The 15,475-nt window shown below is 40.9% G+C and overlaps 1 protein-coding gene and 1 long non-coding RNA gene across 6 annotated transcripts in view; both read left to right on the top strand.

Moving 5' to 3' along the window:
- Positions 1–15,475, top strand: part of LOC309646705 — a 610,320-nt gene that overhangs the window by 465,020 nt on the left and 129,825 nt on the right. The gene's annotated exons all lie outside the window — the stretch shown is intronic.
- Positions 1–15,475, top strand: part of SAMD12 (sterile alpha motif domain containing 12) — a 443,684-nt gene that overhangs the window by 318,285 nt on the left and 109,924 nt on the right. Inside the window, exon 5 of one of the 5 annotated variants that reach the window (XM_082433282.1) lies at positions 10,007–10,074. The exons of the other annotated variants lie outside the window; for them this stretch is intronic. Coding sequence (XP_082289408.1) covers positions 10,007–10,059 — 53 coding nt within the window. The 3' untranslated portion in view covers positions 10,060–10,074. Of the gene's footprint in view, positions 1–10,006; positions 10,075–15,475 lie in introns of those variants that run through there. 5 annotated transcript variants of the gene reach the window in all.

Raw genomic sequence — 15,475 nt, 5'->3', positions numbered from 1 at the left:
GAGCCAAGGATTCCAGAATGTGTTTTAATAGATTTACCAAAATCCCCTGATCCTGGTATGCCGCAGTTTATAGTAGGCAATAGAATTCAGTTTCTAAAGCATCTCTCTATAGCATTTTTCTTCCTTTATAGACCCACATGCAGGAGCATGGATGAAAAGAGACATGTATGTTCACTTTTGCCTGGTAAAGCAGGGTCATGCTTAAGATTGCTATGTGCCTACCAAGTTGTCACCAAAGAGCCAGTGGCTCTAAAACCAAATTCTGAAGTCACGCTATTTCGGTTTCAAGCAAGCAAAAACACATGACAGTTTACAGAGATCATTTCTGTTCCTCTAGATTTTTCCTTCCATGTTAGAAAAATGACAAAGGTTTTTCTGGGAACTAAATGGAAATAGATGATAATAAGGAGACTTCAGGAAGTTAGCAGATATTTCCTTTCAGAGCCAAGGACACGTGGAAATCAGGCCTCTGAAACATCAGCCAGACGCTGGAAACTCTCATGATTTGGTTTCATTAAAGATACCAAAGAATAATTAGACCATGAGGGGAATTCTGTTTTCCATTCCCCAGGGAATAGGATTAGTAAGTGACTTGCCATGTCACTCTTTTTTCCACTTCCTGTTTTGTTCCTGTTTGAGAAAATTGCTAAATGGCGGGAACAAAAAGAGTGGGAATACCCAAGCACCCCGAGCTATATGGCTGACCCAAGGAATGCTGCTAGTTTTTTTATTCTCTCCAGCCAGATCTAGGCTTTCCTGCAAGCCTAGATGGAGATTCTCTTTTCATCTAGACAGCCAAAATGATAGAACTTTGGGATCTTTCCATTGTTAATCAGGAAAAAAAAAAAAAAAAAAAAGCAAGAAAAAAGGAAAGAAAAGATGTATGCATAGAAATAAAATGAAGTTACTTTATTTGTCAGTGTCCCTAACAGCTAGACGCAGTAAAACACTGTCACAAATAGGAAAGACTTTCAAGGTTTTCATTGTACTAGGAATTGTACACAATTAAATTGAAATATAAATGTAAGCCAGCATTTCAGTTAAGCTGCTTATTAAAATAATTAGGCCAGTGAAGCAAGGAGTGTGTAAGCCAAGGAAATTGTGAGGTTTGGTTAAAATGCTGTCACTGCAGGTATGTATAGAACTGAATGGGAAAGGAGTTATAAAGCCACAGATTTAGTAAATAAAAACCGTTCTGTGCTGAAAGTCGAAAGACATGGAAAGAACTAAAAAAAAAAAATTTTTTTTTAATCTCTACAGATTTGTAGTAATAGAAATCCTGAGCTGGAAGGGATTTTTGTGAAACCATTTCTAAACTGGCCACCATCAAGTTTCTATTAAAACTTATTTTTCCCTGTGAGCTTTACTTTTTGAAAGATTCCCTTTGCAATTTGCTCTTATTAAGTAGCAACTAACTTGATTTCCCACTAAGTAAAAACCTGATCCTCCAATTAGAGTATTGCATTAGCATGGAATAACTAGTGTTCCCTCTTTCAGTTGCTATTGGATTGGCCAAAAAGTTCATTCGTGTTTTTCAGTAAGACGTTTCGCCAACCCAATATAATAGAAAAAATCAGATAAATGGACATTTGAATTTTCCTGTGTTACCTTATCATGGATAAATGTATGATTTCTGTTAGGCTTTTTCTGAAAAGCAAAAATAGGGCAAGGAGGCCCACTGCCACTTTTGGGGGGGACTGGTAGGCACCCACTATCCGTTCCAGCCCCTTTGTTGTACGGCAGGTTTAATGGCCTAGCCTAAGCTGTACAGTCTAGTACAAGGTCAAAGCTAAAATACAGGTCTCTTGATTTTCAGTCTAGCCCTCTCTTTGCTAAACACCCTGCTGCTTTATAAACTTGTGAGGCTGAGGAATTTTGAGTGCTATTAATTCCAAGATTTTGGAAGCACAACCGCATTGGATAGTCTGTAGAAATTGCACTGTAGTAACCCATTTTCTTCTCTGGCCTTCTCATTAAATTTTCTTAATATCAAATTGGTCGTTTTTTATTTTTGATCCTATGTGCCATGCAGTAATATAAGGGCCACAGTTTCTACTTAGCTGATCCACTGTAAGACCTTTCAAGTCATTGAATCTTCCTTATTTGAGTCACTTAGTTTGAGACATGCCCCCCACAAACCCTTCTGTGTGATCAAATTAACAGTAAGACCTAGAAAAACTCAGAAGACACCTCTCTTCAATGACTCATTATGTTAAGATTGCTTCTTTCTGCTGAGAGCTACATTTGGAATCCAGCTCTATACTCTGTATCTCCAAGCAAGCTGGTAAGCAACTCAGATGTGCTGTTGGGACTTAATCAAGAGTGTGTGAATATGATTTGAGTCCATACTAAATACATTGAGAACTGTGTCCTTTCAGAACTTTAGGGAGAGTGGAGTTGGCATTAGAAAAGTGATAACCTTAAAAATACAGCGTGGCTAAGAATTACAATCAGTGACAGCCACTTAGGAACCCCTGAATCTGGTTAGCTCTACTGTAAGCTAGGACGCCATAGTGAATGACTGGACCATCACACCTGGCAATATCATCTTTTTAGACCACCTGAGCATGCAGTGAATGCATGTAAGGTCGCCGTTGCTTATGGAAGCTCTTTGGAAAATGTGGGCTCCCTGGATGCCACCTAGGCCCCTCATATCATTTAACTTTTTATTTATTTTTGGGTGCGTTGGGTCTTCATTGCTGTGCGTGGGCTTTCTCTAGTTGCGGCGAGTGGGGGCTACTCTTCATTGCCGTGCTCAGGCTTCTCATTGCGGTGGCTTCTCTTGTTGCGGAGCACGGGCTCTAGGTGCATGGGCTTCAGTAGTTGTGGCGCGCGGGCTTCAGTAGTTGTGGCGCGTGGGCTTCAGTAGTTGTGGCGCACGGGCTTCAGTAGTTGTGGCTCGCAGGCTCTGGAGCACAGGCTCAGTAGTTGTGGCGCACAGGCTTAGTTGCTCTGCGGCATGTGGGATATTCCCAGACCAGGGCTCGAACCCGTGTCCCCTGCATTGGCAGGCAGACTCTTAACCACTGTGCCACCAGGGAAGTCCCCCTCATATCATTTAAATTACATTTGGAAAACAGAACTTTAACAAACTACCATTTTAAGGTGCTGCTGCCGAGGAACCTCTGTCCCAAGGCTGCTTCGGGGAGACGTTTGCAAGATCTAGCAGGTGTCTCTCTTTCAACATATCAGTTAGGAAAAGAGCAGAGGCAGATGTGATATATTAAATGGCCTTAAGATGGTTGGCTCTGAAAAAATCTCATATTGGCAAGAGTAATTCAAGTTGCCAGGAATCCAGACTTTGCCATGTGATACCCGCAGAAGTCTGCCAGGGTTTGACTGGTTTACTCTGCTAAATGAAACTGCTGATATGACTGTCGCGAGGTGATTAATAAAGTGCACAAATCTTAACTATGGCAAAAAAGAAGATGAATTGACACATGCATAGATTGGAAATGTAATGAAACCAAATTGAAGCTACCAGGATTTGCTGGTAAGAGTACACAAAAACAGTACCACGTTTAGTGTTCCTCAAGTCCCATTTTGTTGGCCTCATTTGGAAAATGACCAGGAAGACAAGTTTGGTGTTATTTTTCATTTTCCTGGCATAAGAGACCTGAACCGGCAACAGAGCAGGAAAATAATAATGACATAGTGAATACGTGCCTCTGGTATTTATCATTTATTACTTATTTCCTCCATGTTAATGGAGCTTAAAAAAAAAAAAAGATTGGTTCTGTTTCCCTCAAAGCTGCTATTGAATGCTATTGGTGATCATATACAAAATTTGGGTAGTTTTCAAAGTAATTAGAACCCTAGAGCAAATAAACACTAAATGGGCTCTCATCTTTGAAGTTACTTTTTCTAACTAAATAGCTCTGTTCTTCTATGATTATATACTAGTCATTATAAAATTAAAAATCGGTGCTTCCCTGGTGGCGCAGTGGTTGAGAGTCTGCCTGCTAATGCAGGGGGCACGGGTTCGAGCCCTGGTCTGGGAAGATCCCACATGCTGCGGAGCAACTAGGCCCGTGAGCCAGAACTACTGAGCCTGCGCATCTGGAGCCTGTGCTCCGCAACAAGAGAGGCCGCGATAGTGAGAGGCCCGCGCACCGTGATGAAGAGTGGCCCCCGCTCGCCGCAACTAGAGAAAGCCCTCGCACAGAAACGAAGACCCAACATAGCAATCAATCAATCAATCAATCAATCTTTAAAAGAAAAAAAATTATTTTAAGTGAATGGATGCTTTTTTAAGAAGCATTTGTTTCTTGCTAATTGTTATGAGCTAATTTTAGTTTCTGATGGTCTTCAAGAAATCTGAAATCACTGCCTTGTAGCTCTAGTCCCCAGTGGTTGCAAGTGTCAATTCCAGAAGGAAAAAAAAAAAAAATTTGATGGGGAAGAGGGTCCAAAGCAATGAAAATCTGAATTTTCATGACTTTGAAAATACCTGACTTTCTGAAGGTCATCACAGATAGATGGCATAGAAAAAACTGTCCTGTGGACCAGCACAACTAGAAGCTAACTGTGACCTTTGCATGTTAATTAATGTCTCTAAGCCTCAATTTTTGCATTTTTTAAAGGGAGATAATAATATCTACCTTGCAGCATTGTTTCGAGGATTAAAGATAACATCTATAAAATTTTTCACACAGGAGCTGACATCATTTTAGTAGCTATAATTATTAGCATCACCTATCATCATTTCCATTTTTTTCATGATAAGAAAATGTACTACTGCTCAGAGGCCCAAGCTTGGTCTTCAGGACAGTCAGTCCTTGGCTTCTTGTGACAGTGTTGTTTTTAATGGCAAACTTGTTTCTACCAAGAACACGGCATTTAAGTTAATCTGGAAAAGTGACAGTTTTCCATGTTATTTTTCTACCCTTATGGGCCAAATCCAGGTGAATGTTGGGAAGAATGTGACTGTACAGGCCGTATGATTTATGAGGGGCTTTTCCATGAACAAGAAAGTTCTTGAAAGCCCACCCAGTCATAATTTCACACAGGCCTACACTTTCTGAATATCTCTCTCGGACAGTCAGGAAAGCAAACAGTAAAAGAGGTAAACAACAATAACAGAAAACCAAATCATCAAACAAGGAAAACCGCTACAGATGTGCCTCATAAGTGTCTCTTTTCCCCTAGTTCTCTCTTCCTGTACTCTTCATTACAAATTACTATCATGAGTAAAACAGGTTAATAAAACCGGGGTGCCACTGCAAAGTAAAGGAGCTGTTACAGTGGAGGATTACTGGACTGAATGTCAATATTATGACATAGTATGAGTGTGTTTCATGTGTGGTAATTGCAATCATTGTTGCTTTTGTTGTGGTCATCCATGTACAATGCTTGGTGTCAGTCTATTTATCTCTTGTAAAAATAAAATACAGGGTGTGTGTGTGTGTGGGGGGGAAACAAAAAACAAAAAACCGGGGTGCCAGGTGTTTGGTCAGGAGGGAGAGGTGATGAATGTCACCTTCGGGGTTTCCCTCTAACTCCCAGCACTATCCCAACTGTCTTCATCGGTAAACCCTTTCCTTTTACTGACCTTAGCTCTTTGCTCTGACTTCTCATTTTTCATTTTATTGTTGGTTCAGACAACATTCTTCCTAGTTTCTTGGTTTCCAGGTACTAAGTTTGCTGATCGTTCCTTATATTCTAGGCACTGAAATGCTTCACATGTATTATCCTAATTAATCCTCAGAACAACTCAGTATTACAGCTGAGGAAAAAAACAAAATGTCGGGTCATAGAGATAGTAAGTACCAGGTAAGTAAGTAAGGGCTTGAGTGAGCTCTTTCAAGTACATGAGACAAGGCTACCTTCCTAGCTATATTCAACATGGTGGGTACAGATTGGAATATCCTGATGGAATATCCACCAGAAAAAGCAAATTTTGATTCTAAGTGTAGATGGTATGAAGGGCACTTAGACTGTGGATCCTTGGTCTGACTTCTCCAAAGTTCAACAGAATCTATCCAGTTCTTTCGGTGCATAGATGTTGACCAAGAGTCACAAATCCAACTGACTCTCATGCTTTCTTCCTTCCTCCTTGGATCCATCCTCTTCTTACTCACAGCTTCCTGGTCCCACCACTCTGGCTTCCCAGTTAAAAGGAGCAGGAGAACCCTGCCAGCTTATGACACATCACCTCAGGGGTAATGGGAGAACATGCTCTCATCTCAGTGGAAGAAGGGCGTGGTAGTGTAAGCCTTTATTATTTTTCTAAAGATACTGGAAAGAAAAAAAAAGGTTGGATGGTTTTCAGCAGAGGGATTGATGAGAAACAGGAAACCACATTCAGAGACGAAAAGGCCCCAAAAAAGACAAGAAAATTGCCCTCCCTAACTGCATCTCACTCAGAAGAGTCCAACACAGCTTTCTAACATACGCTTCCCCCCCACCCACTGAACTCGGGCACTACATTTATACAACCAGCCATGGTGTGTCCTTCTCCAAGTATCAGACAAGGGTTGTCACAGGATCAGATTTTTCTAATCATCATAGCTATCAATTTGTACACCCACTCTGTGCCACATATGGGACTAGGTCCCATTCAGTCTCTGCAGTAACTCTGTGACATTGGCAAATTTTTATTACCAGCTTACACGAAAGCCAAGGCTGAACAAGTTTAAGCAGATTGTTTACTGACATGTAGTTAGAAACGGGCAGATCTGGTATCGAAACTAAGCTCTGTTGTCTCCCAAGACTGGCCATTTCCACTATGCCACATCGTCAGTGACAGGACAGCTTTTCAAGCATGCCATTCCAAATTAGTGGGTCTTTTTTGGAAGGATGGCCATAGAATAGGGAAAAAGGTTTTAGGAAAATCTGTTGATGCTGCAGTAACCTGAGAAAATAGCATTGGTTTCTTTTTTTTTTTTAATGGCAACATTCAGAGATCATTAAATACAATAAACCTTCAAGCTGCTCTATGGCTTTTTCTGCTTACCTACTGCTTTTTTAAAAAATCTGTGTCCTCCCCAAAGTTAGTATGATCACTATAACATGGGGACTAGGAGATTTCTCAAGGAAGGTTGATTCAAGACTCATGAGTGCCCACAGCATAATTTGGACAAAATGGATTTACAAACCACTCAGAGTTGGGAGATCCAGTCCAGAAGTCCACCCATGCAACCAATATTCCAGGCTCTTTCTTGTGACCATTTCTGAACAAACATGGCTAAGAGCAGAGAAACTGAATAGGAAATCAGGAGGAGCCTGCCTGAATATAACAGGATATGGTACCACATAACACAGACTCTGCACCCAGATGGCAGTTAGAGGGAACTTGGGCCAGATCATTTATCTCTGCCTGGGATCATGTAGTTCCCAACAACAGATGAATTTTTATCCACTGCTTCTCCAAGATTCTCCTATGGCCTGTTTTCTAGAAAACAATGATGTGAGTATCCATATGTCACCTCTGGCAATGTAAGAGAATTTAATGAATTTTATACCATCATTTCCAGTCAGCCTTGATGTTCCATTGTTTTTATATACTTTTTTTATTTATTTATTTTTGGCTGCGTTGGGTCTTCATTGCTGCGCGCGGGCTTTCTCTAGTTGAGGAGAGAGGGGGCTACTTTTCGTTGCGGTATGCAGGCTTCTCATTGCGGTGGCTTCTCTTGTTGTGGAGCACGGGCTCTAGGCGCGTGGGCTTCAGTAGTTGTGGCACACGGGCTTAGTTGCTCTGTGGCATGTGGGATCTTGGCGACCAGGGCTCGAACCTATGTCCCCTGCATTGGCAGGCGGATTCTTAATCACTATGCCACCAGGGAAGTCCCCTCCATTTTTGTCTAGATAGAGTAAGAGGGATTATCTCGGATTCCTTACGGATGAAGATTGGAGGGAACAGGGATACATCAGGCAATCAGAATCACTCACTTGTCAATCTAATTGTGCAGATGTTCAAAACAGGATATGCTGCTTCTTGTCCAATTCAGTGTGAAATTTTATGGAATCATATCGCTTGAAGGGAAGTTATGCGATCATCCTAGGCAGTTCTGCCTCAAACCAGGTACACACCGCAACTGTAAAACACAGAGAGATTGGCTTATTGTTTCATCTGTCCTTAAGAAGGGCAAGAAACCTGGAGCTTTCTTCATTTTATCATAAAGGGGGGCAAAAAGTGATCATCAGGGTTGCCCATAATGAATCTAAAGGAGTATATTTGGAAAGGCTTCATTTAATAAGCTTGGTGGATAGAAGATTTGGCAGTCTTTTAAAGTCACCTTTATTTTACCCATTTTCTTGACATGAAATCTATGACTCATAGTCACCTTTGTTCTTTGAAAATGAGCTCCCACACCTTCCAGAATGTGATGCATTTTACTTTAGGGTGCCAGCAGGCATCTACAGACCAGAAAGCACTATGTCTCCATGCTTACAATTTATGAACAGAAACATTCAGTAATAGGGGAATTTTCTGAATGAAACTCCCAGATAATGAGAATAGAACCCTACTCTCCAACCCCAGGGCAAGCCCTATTCCATATTTATGTCTGTATTCCATATTCATCTCTATTTATACATTGGCTATTTGAAGTCTTTCTTCATTCTCTTTCCCCCCCCCATCTCTCCAAGTTCTAGCCATAATAAGGAGACCCAGGGGAAACCCTTTCTCTTTACAGAAGGCTCATCACTGGAGTCTAAGATGTGCCTCCCTTCCCTAGAGTTCAGTGCTTGGTGGTTCTTACTCTTGTCTTCAGCTTCCTCTCACCAGTTAGTTCAGGTGTAGCCAGTGGGCTTCGTCTCACATGTCAATTCGGATTGGGTGTGGCTGATTAGACAAAGATTACAAGGCCGCTTATGGAGTCTGTGAGGAGAATGCAGTGATGGATTAGCAACATCTTTCATGAGTATGGACATAGGAACAGAATATTTGGGCTATGTATCTACCCGTCTAAAACTAGCTCATAAACACCTAGAGAATAAGAATCTTTTACTTTGGATTTTGTATCCTTTGCATACCCGGTGTGGTTCTGACATCAGGAATAAGTTCTAAATGAGTCTGGAAAGCAATATCTTACTTTACCCAAAGATAACATTAGCTCTAAAAAGTAAAGTACCAGAGAAGGAGTACTGTGTATTTTTCTCCATGACTCCTGGCCAAGTATCAAGATAAAGTGAAATTCCACATGCAGCCACACTTAGAACTAGTTTTTAATTGTGATACATCTGCGCCCAGTGAGATTTTTATTGTTTGTATATTTAATCCATCCAATTAAATATAGAGCAATTGTCCAGCTCCTTCTAGCTGATGCCTAATTTGGCCTGAAATGATATGCCTAAAGGAAAAAGAAAATAATAAAAATATGTATTTGGCTGATGTAAAAATGAAATGAAAATATTGCAGGGAACCATAGCTAATGAAAATAGCCTGCGTGATAAAAAACAGTCATATTTGCTTTGAAAACCTGCACCTCTTCCTTGAATTTCTAGAGGGAGCGACTGGGTGGTGTCGACTAAAGCATCCGGCTCCTGATCCCTCTCTAGTTTCCGCAGATTCCAATAACATTTGAGGTTCATTCTAATTTCATAAAGAATAAAGACTCCCCTACAGTTACAGCACTTACTGCCAGGGTTAATTGGAATTTCAACTTCTACAATTTCTGTAGGCTTCGAGCAAAATATCGTATGTGTGAAAGACAAGAGAAATAAATTGTAGGAGACTGACAGGTTGGGTTTACACAGAAGTTTCTCATTCTTTGGTTAAAAGTTCTTGAGCTGATAGAAGAAATAGACAGGTGCCGGGGCCCAGCTTTTAACCTGCGCAGCAGACAACCTGCACTAGCCTACATAGGAGAGATCAAAGGGAGAGAGAGCCTTTGCCTGCCTTGGACTTCACGTCCTTAGAAAAATGGGAAGAACAGTGGACTTAGTATTAGAAGCCCTGAGTGCAAGTTTCTCCTAGATGTCTGACCTTGAGCATGTGATGTAGCCACCCCAAACCTTGATTTCCACTCTGAAAAAAAGAAAATTGTTTTTACTTATACCATAGGGTCAAGATGGTCAGATAAGAAAATGGAAGTGAAAGGACCTGATGAACTGTAATCAAGGCAAATCCAGCTGTTACCATCCTAATATCACTCAGCTCCAATTGCTTACCCCCATCTCCAGATAACTTGCCTTAAAACAGAGTCATTAAAGTCTTTCTTCAGTGGTATTGACCTTGTTTCTGCCAGAAGCACCTGAAGGATACAATTCCTGTATGTAACAGTGGCTTTCTCTACTAGATGGTGAGAGAGGAGATGGAGTTTGAAATGACCCCCCGGTGAGAACCATAGCCTTTCATGTAGAAAAAATGGATGATGAGCACATTTGGGGAGGGTAGAGGAGATGTGGGCTTAGAAATTGGGGAAGGGTTTTTAACCATCCCTGGAATCATACTCAGTGAGGGGTCTACTGAGTCAGCCTGAGGGAGTCTACATTTAAGATGATTGAAGCTACTCAGAACTCTGCCAGCTTGTTTCATGGCCTGATTCAGAACCCCTGGCCACCCAATGCAGGTTTCTAAACTATTTCTAGGTGTATCATATTTACAGAGACGACTGGCATGTAGATTACATATCCCCTTTTCTCTCTGGTCTAGAGCTTCTCTCTGGTCTAGATTACATATCCCCTTTTCTCTCTCTGCCTGTATGCCAAATATCAGCAATCTATTCCTAAAAATGCCTAGTGTCTATTAGAAGACACTTATTCATTCACCTAATATATATTGTGTACCTATCACAGAGTGGGTTCTGTGCTAGGAATTGACAATAAAATGGCGAGCAAGATGGAGTCACTGTCACATAGCATTTGCATCCCTAGCTCCACAGCCACTGCACACAGGAAGGCCCTTGAAGGAAGGAGACCACCCCTCTGGCCATGTGTGATGCTGCATTTTAAAAGAGCACTGGATTCCAAGTCTTTGTGGAGTCTCAGTTCTCTCTCTCTTACTAACTTACCATGTGATCTTTCTCATTCAGTTTCCTAATCTGTGAAATTAGAGGCTGAAATGAGTTCCCTTAGGACCCTTTCAATTCTAGAATCGCCTGCTTCCTTGGCCTTAAAAAAAAAATCTGTGCCTCAATTTCCACATTTGTTAGAGAAATCCTGATATTTGCCCTGCTACCACCACTGCCTGTTTCTGAAATTGAATTTAGAGAATATGTTGAGTTTGAACAATATAAGGTGCCCAGGTAAACATAAGATACTGCTAAGAATATGATTAGGATGCGATCACTAACATAGGACAAAGGAGGGCAGACTTGCAGTTTCTGCTTGGGGCCCCAGAATGTGCACCTCTGCTGCTTAAACTAAAAGCATGGAGCTACCTGCCGCTGTGCGGTTGGCTGACAGAGCCGGCAATTACTAAGAACTCTTATTTCTCCAGAACCTCCCCCACCAAAGTGCTTGGGGCACAGTACATATATAGTAATACAGTCGAGATAAGTCTCAGTTGCCTAATGAGAAAATAACCTCCTGTCACCATGTATGTGTGTTCCTTAGAAGCTAGGTTCAAACTGGTTTCTTCTCGTTTCTGAAGAATGCTTGAGCCTTTTCTTTCGCTTCTGCTGCTGCTTGGAGCTGGCTTTTGGGAGCAGACCTACAGTTTTTTCTTTCTCCTAAGCTTGATCGTGCAGAGTCACAATCCCCTCTGGGTCCTTAAATACCAACAGCAGCATCCTGGCTGCCTTCGCCATATTTCTGTTGAGGCCTGTAACATGAAATCACCGGGAGGCATCAATGATGATAATTTTGTCCTTGATTCTATCCCATACTCAAGTTTATCCCTGCTCTTGTAGCATAGAGTGGCCAGTGCAGCTAATCAGAGATGAGCTCAGTGCACTTTGAGGGGCCGCGCTCCTCTCTGAGTTGCTTGGCTACAAAATGGCACTAGGAAAATGCTTTGCATTTGCCGTGACACCCTAACAACTGAACTGAAAGGTATATTTTGACTAAGAATGAGGACATTGTGCTGTCATTTACACAGGGATTTGCTCTTGGAATTCCTTGCTCAGCTAAAGAAAATGTTGTGGCTATTGATTTCGTGGTTGATCTGGGCACTCGAGACAGAATAAAGCCTACAGGCATTTATTTTGCTCCTCCTGTCGCCATCATGAAAATGACAAGATGGCCCAGTCCCCTGTGCAAGTGGAGAGAACGTACAAAGGTCAACTCAGAATCTCAGTAGTGCCATTTAGAAGGAAATCATTTGCAGACAAGAAATTTGCCAAGGTTAAGTCACGTGTGTCTGTGCGTTTACACGTGCGGTTGTCTGTCCTCAGCGTGTCTGCTTAACCAACTACTTCTTTGGTGAAGTGAGTCCCACAGCACCAAGCTGTCTACCTCCCCTTAGCTGCCCCAAAAAAGACACAGAAATCTCAGACACACGAGGAAAACAGAATTCTGCTGCATGGAAATCAGCAAAATGCACCAGATACGCATGTCCAGATTACAGTGTTAAAACAGACTTTTTACATATTCCCCCTTACGTATATAAAGCACTGACAATGCTCCCCACAATGTCAGAACAAGGAAGTGGTGGGAGAATTAACCATTTCAGTTTTGTATATGACAGCCCTAGTCTTGGCTACAGTTCAAAGCATAATTCAAATGTGAACCAGAAATGAGTGGTTAAAATCATTTTAAAAGATACAGTGTTTGCATCACTTCTCCTGTAACCATTTCTTATTACTGTTAATCATAAGCATTAATGAGAAGCTGCTAATATATGATTATTGCCTAATATTAAAATACACAAGGGCACACCCCCGTTTGATCTAGATTTCCGTTCCAGTTAAAAGCATGGGAAGGTGTTAGGATTTTTTCTTTTCATGTGTATTCAATTAGTAATAAAGCGCTATTGGTCTAACTAGTAGAAGGTCTTAAAAATAATAAAAATAACACCAGCTGATCGTAATTTATGTTTCAGAAAAACAGTTGTTATGCTTTCCATTCCAAGGAGGGAAAAAATTGTCAGAGGTGAGCACTTTTGAGCTTTTTGATCACTTGGAATTCATCTTCATTTTTGCATTGGAGGCTGAAGCAGTCCCAGACCCAGATGTGCAGTTGATTTTCGTTCAATTTCAACTCTTTGGGGAAAATTACACAGAATTGCCTAATTTTTTTCCTGAATGCCCAGATTACGTAAACACACCCATTTCATTTTAATAAGAGAGCTGGAGCTATCCACTGGGAGAACATGCTAGTACCTTGCTTTCTCTAAATTGTATTTGGGGGCAAACCTTGCACGAGGAAGGATTTAGATCCTTTTATATCCTAGAGTGTGACAACATCTCATGAGCCACTTTGCAAATACACGTGGCTACATATAATGGAAACAATGCACCTTTGCTTCCCTTCACTTTATACTGCCATGTTCATCTCTTTGGTCATGTATGAAGCCTCAATAGAAAACTTGCCCGACTTAGCTTTGCATTTGTGATCACTGACTCTAAATTATAGTGATCCAAACTTTAGCCCCTTCCCATACGGCTTGAGAGTAAGCTGTTTCTGGAGATGTTGCTTTCAACCTGGTTTTGAGTAGAAATGGTTCTCTTCCACTGGTAAGGCAGCCAGTGACCAATGAAAATGGGCCCATATACCACCTTTATGGTTTGTTTTCTATGCTGCCCACATGCTGGAGCTCTCTTGGATCCGCTTTAGACATTCAAGTTCAGCTAGGGAAAGGGGGACCTGTGGAAAGACAGGGAGAGAGAGCCTTTTCCTCAACCCTTTGCCTGTGGTAAATTCCACAGTGATAAAGCACAGAGATTAAATAAGATTAATTTATCTATGGCATTCTTGGGTCATCCATTTTGGCAAGGTTGCTTCCAATAATACTTTAGGCTTAGGTTGCAGGGCTACATGGGCTCTTGCATGAACAAATACGTTGTATTTAATGAGAATGAGAATGTGAACCAACATCAGGAGGTTTTCACGCAAGGCTTAATTACTCTCAGAGGTTTGAAGAGTATGAAATATGAGATACTTGGTCAAAAGTAAAAATGGCAATTAAAAATAAAAGTTGCTTGACGTTAGGACCCAAACAAAGGTTTGCTTTGAAAGCATTTGTTTATGTTATCACCGTTTATGTTTTCCCACAAATCTGGTCTCTTTCTGGAGTCAATAAATACCATGTTTGCTAATAGAATGAGTGCTAGCAATTAGCAGAGTTCTAACCAACGCTGGGTAAATAGCTGCCTTGTTTGCTATGAAAATTACCAGTGAAGAACTAACCAGAATTGTTTTTTACCAGCTCTGAAAAGAATCCCTCAGAGCTCTTTGCTTGAGGAAAAGCAGCAGGAGTCAGGATAAAGGGCATGGACTCTGGAATTCAATAAGCAAGGGTTTGAATCCCAATTCAGTAATTTAGTAGTGTCAAACTGTGGTCTCATGTATAAAATGAGGATAACAATAATTCTTTCATGGAGTCATTATAAAGATTAAATAAAGTGAGTATAGGAAAATAATATACATAGTAGAAGGGAAAGCATTTTATTAGGGTTAATCCTTTTTGTTTCCTTGATCTCTGAATAATATCATCTGAGAGTAGAATTCTGCAAATTTTATAGGAGACATACAAAGCAAATATGTTACTTTTTCCCCAATTGTCCCAGGCCTGCATAAACCTGTCAAAACAATACAAGGAAAGGAATGCATCAGAACCAAAGCATGGTCTTTCATTTCTAGCAAGACGAATGACCAGCTATTTAGAGAAAAACCCTCCCAGTTTGCACTTAAGCATGCTAGATGATGATAGATTGATAGATCCATAGATCAATAGATAGGCAGATAGATATAGAGGTACAAAGTTAAGAACATCCAGAAAGCTCTACTTCACAGGGGTAAGTAAATCATGGAGCTGGCATTTATGGTCTAGGTTTTAGAGCTTTGCACACGTGAAGAGAGATGGACAGGAGTTAAAACCAGAACTCTGAGCAGGTTGGGAGGTTGAATCAGATGTCCGTCACGAAAACCAAAAACCCAGGAGTCCAGAGGGTGACATTCTCAGTAGGCGAATTAGGAAAAATAAAACCCACGCCACAGAAGACTTGCTTTCCATGACTCCAAGTGATGGAGATTGCACGTAGTCTGATTTCTAAACTTGTGGAAGAAAAACTGCAAAGACAGAGAAAAACTTCAAAAATCCTCAAGAGGTCAAGAAGGAAAAGTGCTAATAGAAGTATAGAAATAGTGGAACAGATGCCACAAAATAAAGTTGTGGAAATGTATCCAGTTATTTCAGTAACCAAAATCAATGCAATTGTATTATCCTTCCCTACTAAAAAGACAGTCATTGTCAAACTAGATTAACACACATACACACACTATCAGACAAAATCCAGCTATGTGTTGTTTAGAAGAGACATAGAATGGTTGAAAGTAGAGATGAGAAAAAGGTATTCCAGGCAAACATTAACCTAAAGGAAGCTTTCATTAATATAATAATAGCATCAAACAAAAACAGAATTAAAGCCAA

This window comes from Balaenoptera physalus (assembly GCF_965194825.1).
Source record: "Balaenoptera physalus genome assembly, chromosome: 17".
Classification (NCBI taxonomy): Eukaryota; Metazoa; Chordata; class Mammalia; order Artiodactyla; family Balaenopteridae; genus Balaenoptera; species Balaenoptera physalus.
Note: the sequence above shows the minus strand (reverse complement) of the source record. Positions and strands in the feature narration are given on the sequence as shown.